At 37.0% G+C, this 12,097-nt stretch overlaps 1 protein-coding gene across 13 annotated transcripts in view; it reads right to left on the bottom strand.

Moving 5' to 3' along the window:
* Positions 1-146: 146 nt before the first annotated feature.
* The window catches only part of LOC306873643 (myosin-binding protein C, cardiac-type-like), a 36,307-nt gene continuing 24,356 nt past the window's right edge, over positions 147-12,097 (bottom strand). For 4 of the 13 annotated variants that reach the window (XM_079423076.1, XM_079423079.1, XM_079423077.1 and 1 more), the window contains 7 exons: positions 9,047-9,242; positions 8,695-8,834; positions 6,700-6,859; positions 6,386-6,522; positions 4,884-5,070; positions 1,885-1,928; positions 148-514 (listed from right to left, as the gene is read on the bottom strand). In XM_079423076.1, coding sequence (XP_079279202.1) covers positions 1,918-1,928; positions 4,884-5,070; positions 6,386-6,522; positions 6,700-6,859; positions 8,695-8,834; positions 9,047-9,242 — 831 coding nt within the window. In that variant the 3' untranslated portion in view covers positions 148-514; positions 1,885-1,917. Of the gene's footprint in view, positions 932-1,099; positions 1,929-4,883; positions 5,071-6,385; positions 6,523-6,699; positions 6,860-8,694; positions 8,835-9,046; positions 9,243-12,097 lie in introns of all 13 variants that reach the window. The other 9 variants (XM_079423073.1, XM_079423075.1, XM_079423078.1 and 6 more) reach the window with 3 other exon arrangements.

Below are 12,097 nucleotides of genomic sequence, written 5' to 3'. Positions count from 1 at the left end.
CTAAGAAATCTCTAGAAATTAGGAGAGAAATGCAACCAAAGAATGGAATTATTATTTGTGTGTTGGGATAAAACCTAACTTGCTAAACCGTGAGTGCAATAGAGGAATGTGTATTACAGTAGGCTATCTCAGTGAAAACCAGACAATAAGCATCAACAAAACTCTTAGCTTTATTTAGTATGTTTTGCATAACATCACATGTGGAAGGAAAATACTGAGTCCCTACTAGACCCTACAGCATAGATCTTAAATACAACGTGAAATGAAACAAAATGAACACACGCAATAAAGAAAAGCAAATCACACCTAAGCACAGACCATGGGATGTGAGTGAGAAATGGGGAGCACAAGCAAAAGAAGAAAACCACTGAAAGATTTCTTTACTCTGTCATTTGATCACAGACATGTCATGGGATCAGTTTCAGGACAGAAGACAGAAAGAGGACAAGTGTCACAGTTTCTCCAAACCCATTACGTCTCTCTCATTTCTTGATGTCTTCTTTTGTGACTTGAGCTGCGATGAAGTGAAAGAACCATTATTAGATTACATCCTGCATTTACAAAGGGGGAAAAAGCCTACTACTGTAGAATTATCTAAAGTTACCTTCAGTGATGTTCAAAATAATTCATTATACATCTGAGCGACCTACAACAAACCTGCATGCATTTCAAAGCATTTTGTTAATTCTGGTCATATACAACTTTGAATTATGATTGTGTTATGAATATCACGTTAATTTTAAATGAATTATTCTTTAAAAACATTTAGATAGAAGTGGGTAATCCCAAATATCCTATGTTATATCATACAGGATTCAAATCGTGAATTAGTGTACCTGTTGAAATGGTTTAGATATACACTACCATTCAAAAGTTTGGGGTCAGTAAGTTTTTTTTTCTCTCTGTAAGACAGGGATAGGCAACTTTGGTCCTGGGGGGCCGGTGTCTTGCAGAGTTTAGTTCCAACCCTAATCAAACACACCTGAAGAAGCTAATCAATGTCCTCAAGATCACTAGAAAGCTACAGGCAGGTGTGTTTGATTAGGGTTGGAACTAAACTCTGCAGGACACCGGCCCCCCAGGACCGAGTTTGGACAGCCCTGCAACAATTATTATTCAACAAGGATGCATTACACTGATCAAAAGTGATAGTAAAGATTAAAAAAATAAAAAAAATCTTTCAAGAATCGAAAAAATGTTACCACAAAAATATTAAGCAGGACAAATGTTTTTAACATTGATAGGAATAAAAAATATTTGAGAACCAAATCAGCATAAAAGAATTTGATTTCTTAAAGATCGCGTGCTGCTAAATTCAGCTTTGCCATCACATGAATAAATTACATTTTAAATCTAAAATTTCATAATTTTGTTTTTACTGTATAAAATGTCTTTCAAATGATGAAAAATCTTACTGACCCCAAATATTTGGAATAGTAGAGTGCTTTAAACTTATGTGCAAAACTAATATTAGTTCTGTCAGTATCTGGTGGCTCAGAGACCAGGAGTGCATCTCATTTTGTTAACTCTCCATAATTGTGTCCTTTTCTCACATCCTTTCCAGGAGTCTAAGCTCACAAGACACAAGGGAAAGATGCAAGGATCAGATGCAAGAAGGAATTAAAGCATTAACTAAACTAAAAGTAACAGACTGAAAATTACTAACTTCATAGTGTGCACGTGTGCATCCTTGCTCCTCTGAAAGCCCCTTTCCTCACAGTGCTTTTAGAGAATTGATTTGTCCTTCATGATGGCAGAGTTTTGATCGATTTCAGTATTGAGAAGCACCCAGACATGCTGGACTTGAGGCAGTGGAGTGCTTTGTTAGAGAAATTGCATGCAGTGTGGGTGTGATGGCAACACATGGGGCACTGTCATGCTTACCTTGGACACATTTCACACAGAGCAAACCTGAGCTTACTGTTTAGCTGAATGTGAAGGGAAACAGGAAGTAAGGAGGAAGTATTAAAGTGTGACACACAGCAGAAATTAAAATCAGTGAACGTGATTTCATCAAGTACAACATGTTCCTGGATCAATATCCTTGTTGATCCTGGAACAACATTCCAATCAACCAATCAGAATTGAGGGTTAATGTTTCAGGAAATATCTCTTGTAGGCTTACGATCAGGGTAAGGTGCTTCTGCACCCTTGTTAATCAGCAATCATTTCCCACTGAGTTTAGGAATAAATTATGGGTAGTGTTAGGTTTAGGGGTAGGGATTGGATTAAGTCTATATTTTTGGACAGTAATGTTGATCCAGGAACATGTCTTACTTGCCAAAATCACAGCGACCAAATCATGGATCACTCGATAGAGATCCATTTTTGAACTTCAGACACACTTCTAGGTCCAATCCAACAGTTATTAACCAAAATGAAATTTTAAATTCATGCCAAGACATGTTATCCAGGTTTCTTTGTTTTGTTTGAAGTAAAAATTTAATTCTAGACTTTTACTCATTTCAGAGTTATAAAATAAAATGTTAAATACAGACAGAAGCATGGATGGATTTTGATCTATGTCTCAGCATAAATCTTTCATTTTATCATAACATAAGAGTTTTCTCTTACGTTCAATGGTCATTCAGGTAAGTTTCATTCATATAGGCCGCCACTGATTATGGTCTCTCATACAACATTTAAAGGCATGGTTGATCCAAATATAAAACTTCTGTCAAGTTTATTTCTTCTGTTGAACACAATAAATTATTTTGAAAATTGTGGCTAACCAAATAGTTGCTGGTCCCCATTGACTTTCATAGTATAGAAAAAACAAATGCTATAGAAATAAATGGAGACCAGCAACCGTTTACTTACCAACATTCTTTAAAATCTCTTCTTTTGTGTTCAACAGAAGAAAGAAACTGCTGGTTTGGAACAACTTGAGGGTGAGTAAAAGATGACAGAATGTTCATTTTTGGATTAACCATCCCTATAAGCAGCACAACCATTTTCAACAACTAAAAACAAGAAATGTTTCTTGAGCACCAAATCAACATGAATGTGAATTAATGATTTATGGAGGATCATGTGATACTGAAGACTGGAGTAATAGCTGCTGAAAATTAAGCTTTGCCATTAAATATATATATATATATATATATATAGTTGAAGTCAAAACTTTACGTACACCTTTCAGAATCTGCAAAATGTTAATTATTTTACCAAAATAAGAGGGATCATACAAAATGAATGAACCAAAGCTGTGTTTTTTTTTTTTGTTTATTGATAGTTGTTCAGGAGTCCCTTGTTTGTCCTGAACAGTTAAACTGCCTGCTGTTCTTCAGAAAAATCCTTCAGGTCCCACAAATTCTTTGGTTTTTCAGCATTTTTGTGTATTTGAACCCTTTCCAACAATGACTGTATGATTTTGAGATCCATCTTTCCACACTGAGGACATCTGAGGGACTCATTTGCAACTATTACAGAAGGTTCAAACGCTCACTGATGCTCCAGAAGGAAAAACCATGCATTAAGAGCCGGGCCGTGAAGATGGATCTCAAAATCATACAGTCATTGTTGGAAAGGGTTCAAATACACAAAAATGCTGGAAAACCAAAGAATTTGTGGGACCTGAAGGATTTTTCTGAAGAACAGCAGGCAGTTTAACTGTTCAGGACAAACAAGGGACTCCTGAACAACTATCAATAAAAAAAAGAAAACACAGCTGTGGTTCATTCAGGTAACAACACCGTATTAAGAATCAAGTGTATGTAAACTTTTGAACGGGGTCATTTTTATAAATTCAATTATTATTTTCTCTTGTGGACTATATGTAAACATATTTTATGTGAAATATCTTATTCAGGTCAGTACTAAATAAACAATAACATGCATTTTGTATGATCGCTCTTATTTTGGTCAAATAATTAACATTTAGCAGATTCTGAAATGTGTATGTAAAGTTTTGACTTCAACTGTATATATATTAATGCTGTCAAACGATTAATCGTGATTAATCGCATCCAAAATAAAAGTTTTTGTTTCCATAATATATGACCCTGGACCACAAAACCAGTCATAAGTGTAATTTTTTCAAAATTGAGATTTATACATCATCTGAAAGCTGAATAAATAAGCTTTCAATTGATGTATGGTTTGTTATTATAGGACAATATTTGGCCGAGATACAACTATTTGAAAATCTGGAATCTGAGGGTGCAAAAAAATCAAAAATCGATTGAGAAATCGCCTTTAAAGTTGTCCAAATGAAATTCTTAGCAATGCATATTACTAATCAAAAATGAAGTTATATATTTACAGTAAGAAATTTACAAAATATCTTCATGTAACGTGATCTTTACTTAATATCCTAATGATTTTTGGCATAAAAGAAAAATGGATCATTTTGACCCATACAATGTATTTTTGGCTATTGCTACAAATATACCCCAGCGACTTAAGACTGGTTTTGTGGTCCAGGGTCACATATATGTATGTGTACTGTGTTTATTTATTATGTATATATAAATACAAACATACAGTATATATTTTGAAAATATTTACATGTTAATATTTTTTTTTATTTATATCATTATATTTTATATTATATTAAAATATATTTAATATATGAACAACATATTTTTCTTAAATATATACATGCATGTGTTTGAATTTATATATACATAATAAATAAACACAGTAAACACATATTGTGTAAACAAAAACGTTTATTTTGGATGCGATTAATCGTTTGACAGCACTAATATATATATTTAAACATTAACAACAGCTCACTTACCTCAGACTTTTGAACAGAAATGTAATTGATAAACAAATCAAATTTTGTCTTTAGCATACGGTATATAAAAATGAATTTTATCATCAACTGTTACTAAGCAAATCTCTAGGTAGCTCTTGAGTTAGAGGCATGTACTTACGGCGAACTTCCAGTTTGCACTCTACTATGTCTTCTCCGCTGTCGTTGACCGCCTTACACATGTACACACCTCCATCAAATGGACACGGCTTACGGATCTCCAGAGTCAGCACACCCTGATTGCTGAACATACGGTACTTGGCCTCGTTTGTAATGTCCATCTTGTTTTTGTACCATGTTATTTTAGGCTGCACAAAACATTGAGAAGGGTTTAGAAATAAACTGTCTTGACAATTGTCTTACATAAACATCTATATGATAGATACCATTTTTTTTCCTCAGAGCCTGTTAATATCTGGATTAAGGGACAAGCTTGTAATATATTAAGCCATTAAATATTTCATGAGCAGGGTGATATTTACATTTACATTTATTCATTTAGCTGACGCTTTTATCCAAAGCGACTTACAATTGCTATATATGTCAGAGGTCGCACGCCTCTGGAGCAACTAGGGGTTAAGTGTCTTGCTCAGACACACTGTGGACACATTGGTGTCTCACAGTGGATTCGAACCCGGGTCTCTCACACCAAAGGCATGTGTCTTATCCACTGCGCCATCACCACCCTGATATGATTGTTTTTGTAATATGCACCAAAAAATTATCAAAAATAGACTAATCTGGAAGTGCCAGCTGGTTGGACCTTTTCTGTTTCAGCATGACAATATCCCTATGAACAAAGTGAGGACCTTTGGGATGAATTGTAATGCTGACTGTGAAGCAGACCCCATCAGTGACCTCGTTGATGCTCTTGTGTCTGAATAAGACCAAAAGCCTACAGTTACAATCCTCAGCATAGTGGAAAGTATGGAAACTTACTTAAAGGGATAGTTCACCCAAAAATGAGAATTTTGTCATTAATTACTCCCCCTCATGTCGTTCCAAACCCGTAAGACCTTCGTTCATCTTCAGAACACAAATTACGATTTTATTATGAAATCCAAGAGCTTTCTGACCCTGCATAGACAACAATGTAACTGACACATTCAAGGCCCAGAAAGGTAGTAAGGACATGATTAAATTTCATGTTCAAGGCCCAAAAACATAGTAAGGGCATCGTAACATTTGACATCAGTGGTTCAACCTTATTTTATTAAGATATTGAGAATACTTTTTATGTGCAAAGAACAAAAGTGTTCTGTGTTTCCTAGCCTCATAAAATTACGGATAAACCACTGATCTTACATGGACATTTTAATGATGCCCTTACTACATTTCTGGGCCCTGTACATGGTAGTTCCGTTGCTTTCTATGGAGGATCAGAAAGCTCTCGGATTTCATCAAAAATATCTTAAATTGTGTTTGTGTCTTACGGGTTTGGAACGACATGAGGGTGTCTTACGAGTTTGGAACAACATTTAAATTTTTATGTGAACTATCCCTTTAATTGTGATCTTTTTTATACAATTTATTCTCTAGGATTTCTGAACAAGCATAAATGACTGATGTTTTGGTGTTTCATATATTTGAACCTACAGTATGTGTGTATACACATGTGCTCACCTTAGGGATGCCTCTTACAGAGCAGCTGAGTGTAGCATAGTATCCAGCAATAACTGAGCGACTCACGAGAGGATGTGTGAATTTGGGGGCCTCAGCGAAATCATGCTCTTTGTAGGAAGGAGGCTTGTACACAATGCCTATGAAGAAAACCAAACCAAACAGTATATCAGGAGATCTGGGGAGCCACTTGGAAATTAGAAAGACTTTAAATACTGACAGTCTAACCACTTAATACTTACAGAAGTGTTCTTGCTATCTACACTGCATACCAGTGAGCAGGCATGAGGATCTAGTATCTGGACACAAACAGTCACCTGTTTTCTGGATGTAGGCGCTGTCTTTGGAGAGGCAAGGCTCTGGACTCAGACCCACCATATTCATGGCATACACACGAAACACGTACTCATTCCCCATGATCAGGTCTGAGACCACACAGTTAGTGCGACGATACTGCTCGTACACGGTGTACCATTCCTGCAAAGAAGAGAAAAAATACACAAACCTAGTCATATATGGTGTACCACACTGTCAGAGACATTTTACTCTGATTAAAAGCCATATCTGTTCTCCTCTGAAACTGACAAAACCATATCTGTTACATGAGAAATATTAAAATATCTATAAAATAATATATTTTATTTATACATACTACCGTTCAAATATTTTGGCTCTGTAAATCTTTTTTTAGAAAGACATTATTATTTTTGTTCAGCATGATGCATTAAATTGATCAATATTAAAAGTAAAAAGTACATTTAATATGAAATTAAATGAAGGATCTTACACTGAAAACTGGAGCAATGGCTGCTGAAAATTCATTGTTGCCATCACAGAAATAAATGACATTTTAATATATATGAAAATAGTAAAGATTAATTTTTTAAACTGTAATAATGTTTGACATAATGACTCTTTTACTGTTTTTATTTATTTATTAAATACCTGCAGTTTTGGAAAGTTTTGGACTAAAATTTTACAAAAAATCTTACCAACCTCAAACACTGAATGGTAGTATATTTAAAAAAAAAAAGTATGATTTTGTATTTAAGTCACACATTATTTATTTAATTTATTGTGAGGTGGGGATTGCATTGGACAAGTTTCATGTTTCTTTGCGTTGGTTGTAAATATAATATATCCCATGTGTTAGTTAATTTAGAAATATATAGGCATGAAAAATGTCTGAACATGAAGAACAATAAATTTACCTGAAAGGCAAAATTGCATAGGCATAAACCTGCCTCAATAAATTCGTTATAATATTTATGTGTTTCTTTAGTTTTTCCAGTGCATCTATAAAAATGGGTATAAAACACTCCAGGTTCATCGTGAACCCCTTTGTCATGTGGTCACCAGCAAACAGCATGTGGGAACTATGTCACTACTTATCCTTGCTAATCTAAAACATTGTAGTGTGGTTCTCAGATTTCTGTCTATAACACTGTAAAATCATTGTCCATTGTTACAGACAATGCGGAAAATGCTGCAGGATTGCTTAGCGCATATATTAAGCCAAAGTGTCATTACTACTGTATGTTCATGGGAGCAGTAGATGTTGAAGCAGGTAAATGGCCTGCTCATGAATGTGCCCCAAAGCCTGCAGTCTAAAGTGATTTTATATTTAGCAGCAGAGCATCTCCAATTTCTGATTGAGATTGTCCTGTGAAACCTGATAATCCGGTGTCTTCCTGCCTGCTGCTCTGGACACAGGGAGAGGAATAGACTAGCTCTAGTAACAATGTGAAGTGAAACCCAAACCGGGTGCTTTTTATTTAGCCGCTAACCTTAGTGGCTCAAGAGTACAAAGGGGTAAAGAGAGCACTATAATGACAGCACTTAAATCAGGGCAAGGCCGTGGGCTAAGATTACAGCATGCTTGCACCGAAGGGGGCACGGGTGCTCTAGTTTGGTGTGCAGCAAGGGTCATTTTGGAGCTTTGGGTACTGGATGTTCTGGATTCTGTTCCCCTGGCCCACAATTCAGTGCCACTGGCCAACTGTATGTCACAAGAGAGGCTATGAACTCATAGTCTCCCTGCACTGCTGTGCCACTGATGAATAGTGTACATACATTACTCAATTACAGTGATCACAAGCTTAGCTGGTTTAGATGGACAATGGCAGGCACGGGGAGGCGTACGAACCCACTAACTCTCTCTTTCTCTCAAATTTGAGTTTACTAACAGTCCTTGACATATGTACTCTGGAAGTACATATGTACAGTATGACTCCATTAAAGAAACAGGAAATTAATAAAATAAAATTAAATTCTCAATTTTTGCAAACACAAATTTGTAAGTTTGGGTTTACCATGGTTTTATTATCTGCCTTCTGGATGGTGTAGCCTGTGATGTCGCAGTTGCCATTATCCTTGGGTGGTTTCCACTCCAAAGCAACATTGAAGCCCCAAACATCCATCACCTTTAAATTTTGGGGTGGGCCTGGCAGGTCTGGCAGTAGAAAAAACAAAATGTGTTTTGATGTTTACTGATACCAATCAAAGAGACCTTGTACTGTAAATAAGATAACATATTCTGTTACTCTAAACTGTGAATATTGAGTGTAATTTCTAGATTTTATTCTTGTGCAGTTGTGTCAAATCTAGTCGATAATACAGGTTAAACTGACAGTGCATGCTGTCAAACTGGTCCTAGTAACTCACCAACAAGCTGTATATTCACACTGGCCCTGTCCACCACATTCTCAATTTGCACTTGAACTTCATACTTCCCAGAATCCTTTCTCTCAGATCTCCTGATGAAGAGGATGGTATCAGTGTCACTGTTTCGTATGCTGATCTGCTTAGGGTCCAGAGGCTCGTCGTTCTTTGTCCAGGTCACTTGAGGTCGTGGTTTACCCTTAAAAGTTAGGTGGGTGAAGAATGAGTCAAGACATCTCAGACAGACAGACAGACAGACAGACAGACATTTTGGGCACTATAGTTCTCTACAGGAGTGTTACAGATGCCGTGCAGACTTGTGTCATTGACTACCATCTGTATGCAGCCTCTCTCATTGAATTTCAGCCATAGAGCTCAGAGTATTTATAGAGTGAGAGGATGATGATCTATGTTTCACAAACTGGGTTCTGTAAACAAACAAGTGGAGAAGTTACGGTCTAGCCAAACACTGAAGCTCTAGCTGATGGAAACTGTTGGAGGTCAAAGTCTGCATCAAAGGAGGACAGCCAATGGTTTCATATTGCGACAAATAATACTGCTGGATACAGCAATACAGAACTTTGCTGGATCTTTTCATGCAAATCTAAATTGTTTGAATGGATTAGTCACATGTTCCACAGCATAATTTTGTTAGGGATGTGCACGTTTCAAACCAAATCTTAAAGGGGTCATTTGATGCGATTTCAAGTTTTCCTTTCTCTTTGGAGTGTTACAAGCTGTTTGTGCATAGATAAGATCCCTGAAGTTGCAAAAACTAAAGTCTCAAAACCAAAGAGATATTCTTTATAAAAGTTAAGACTTGACTACGCCCACCTAAAACGGCTCATTCAAACACGCCCCCACGTCTACGTCACGGTGTGGGGAGATTTGCAAAACACTGCCCAAATGTATGTGCAATGAAAGAGGGCGTGATTTTTATTCTCGCTGAAGTATTGTTGCTGCCGCCGGCGCCATGTCCTGGAGACACTGTTTCATTGTGAAAGCGAAAGTACTTTGTTTGAGCTTCCAAAAGAGGACACAACTAGAAATCAGTGGTTAAGTTGTATTTACAACACTGTTCAAGAACAGTTCAATCCAAATATTAGAGTGTTTGCAGCCCATTTTACGGAGGACTGTTTCCTGAACCTGGGAGTAGCCTACAATGCTAGCTGTGCAATGCTTTTCTATAAAGTGGGGCAATTCCAACTTTGCAAAGATAGTCTGGTGCTTCTGACTCACAGCCTGTAAGTATGTTTTCATATTTAAAGAATTTTCCACTGACTATTCAAACGCGAGTTTTGAGCAGTGTAAAGTAGTGCTTGTTGTTTGTCGTTTCTCCGATCACAAGTGCAGACATGGTAATGTTAACGTGGCGCGATGCAACACGACGCATAAAAAGACAGTATAAGTCATTATAATCAGTATTTACAGTGCTATAGAAAGTCTTCATACCCCTTCATTTTTCTCACATTTTGTTATGTTGCGCTATTATGTTAAACTGCTGTAAATGACTTTTTTCCACATAAATCTACACCCCACTCACCATAATGACAGAGCAAAAACCAGATTTATCACAGCTTTACAAATTTATTAATAAGGAAACATGACAATGACATTGCACAAGTCTTCGTACCCTTAACTCAAAAATTAGTTTAGGCAACAATTACAGCCTCAGGTCTTTTTGGGTATGATGCAACAAGCTTTGTACATCTGCATTTGTTTGTTTTTTGCCATTCTTCTCTTTAGATCATCTCAGGTTGGCTGGGGACCATCATTGGACAGCCATTTATAGGTTTCTCCAAAGATGTCCGATTGGTTCCAAGTCCCAGCTCTGGCTGGGCCAATCAAGGATGTTCACAGAGTATTCCCTAAGCCTCTCCTGCATTGTCTTGGCTGTGTGCGTAGAGTGATTGTCATATTGGAAGGTAAACTTTCAGCCCAGTCTGAGGTTCTGAGCACTCTGAACTAGGTTTTCACGAAGAATATCTCGGTATTTGGCTGCATTTTTTAGTAAATTTGTATTTTTGTAAATTCCAATCAGGGTTTCATGTATCTTTACTGAGGAAGAAGCTTGAGTTTGGTCACTTTGCCATCAAGCCCAGATTAGTGGAGTGCCGCAGTGATGTTTGTCCTTCTGTAAGTTTCTCCCGTCTCCATATAAGATCATGGAGCTCAACCAGAGTGAACATCAGTGTCTTGATCACCTCTCTAACCAAGACCCTTCTTCTCCGATTGCTTCGTTTGGGCAGGAGGCTAGATCTAGGAAGAGTCCTGATTGTTTCAATCTTCATCCACTAAGGATTATGGAGGCCAAATGCTCGTGTGAACCTTCAACACAGCAGAATTTTTTTCTGTAGTCTTCCCCAGATCGGTCTCAACACAATCTTGTCTCTCAGCTCTGCAGGCCATTCCTTTGAACGCTTGGCTTAGTTTTTGCTCTGACATCCATTTAACTTTATATAGACAGGTGTGTGTGCCTTTCCAAATCATATCCAATCGATTGAATTTGCCACAGGTTAACTCCAGTCAGAGTATAGAAACATCTCAAAGACGATCCAGTGAAACTGGAATGCTCCGGATCTAAATTTCAAGTGTCAAAGCAAAGGGTATGAAGACTTGTGCAATGTCATTTTATCAGTGTTTCTTTTAATACAATTTGCAAAGTTGTGATAAATCCGGTTATTGCTTTGTCATTATGGTGAGCGCAGTGTAGATTTATGTGAAAAAACAAAAAAAGTAATTTAAAGCAGTTTAACATAAAATGTGAAAAAAAATGAAGGGGTATGAACTTTCTATAGGCACTGTATGTCCCCACTGGAGGCAACAAATGCCTCATTTATAATGGGTTTTATTTTTGTGTCATCGTGCCGGGACACTGCATCACAATACGGTAAGGGGGGCGTTACATTTGCGTCTCAGGCTTGAGGTATTCGGCCAATCACAACGCACTGGATAAGTGGCCAATCAGAGCACACCTCGCTTCTCAGAACAATGATCTTTGTAAAAATCAGCACGTTTCAGAAAGGCGGAGCATAGAGGAGCAACAATATTGTA

The sequence above is a fragment of the Barbus barbus genome (genome assembly GCF_936440315.1).
Source record: "Barbus barbus genome assembly, chromosome: 1".
In the NCBI taxonomy this organism is placed as follows: domain Eukaryota; kingdom Metazoa; phylum Chordata; class Actinopteri; order Cypriniformes; family Cyprinidae; genus Barbus; species Barbus barbus.
Note: the sequence above shows the minus strand (reverse complement) of the source record. Positions and strands in the feature narration are given on the sequence as shown.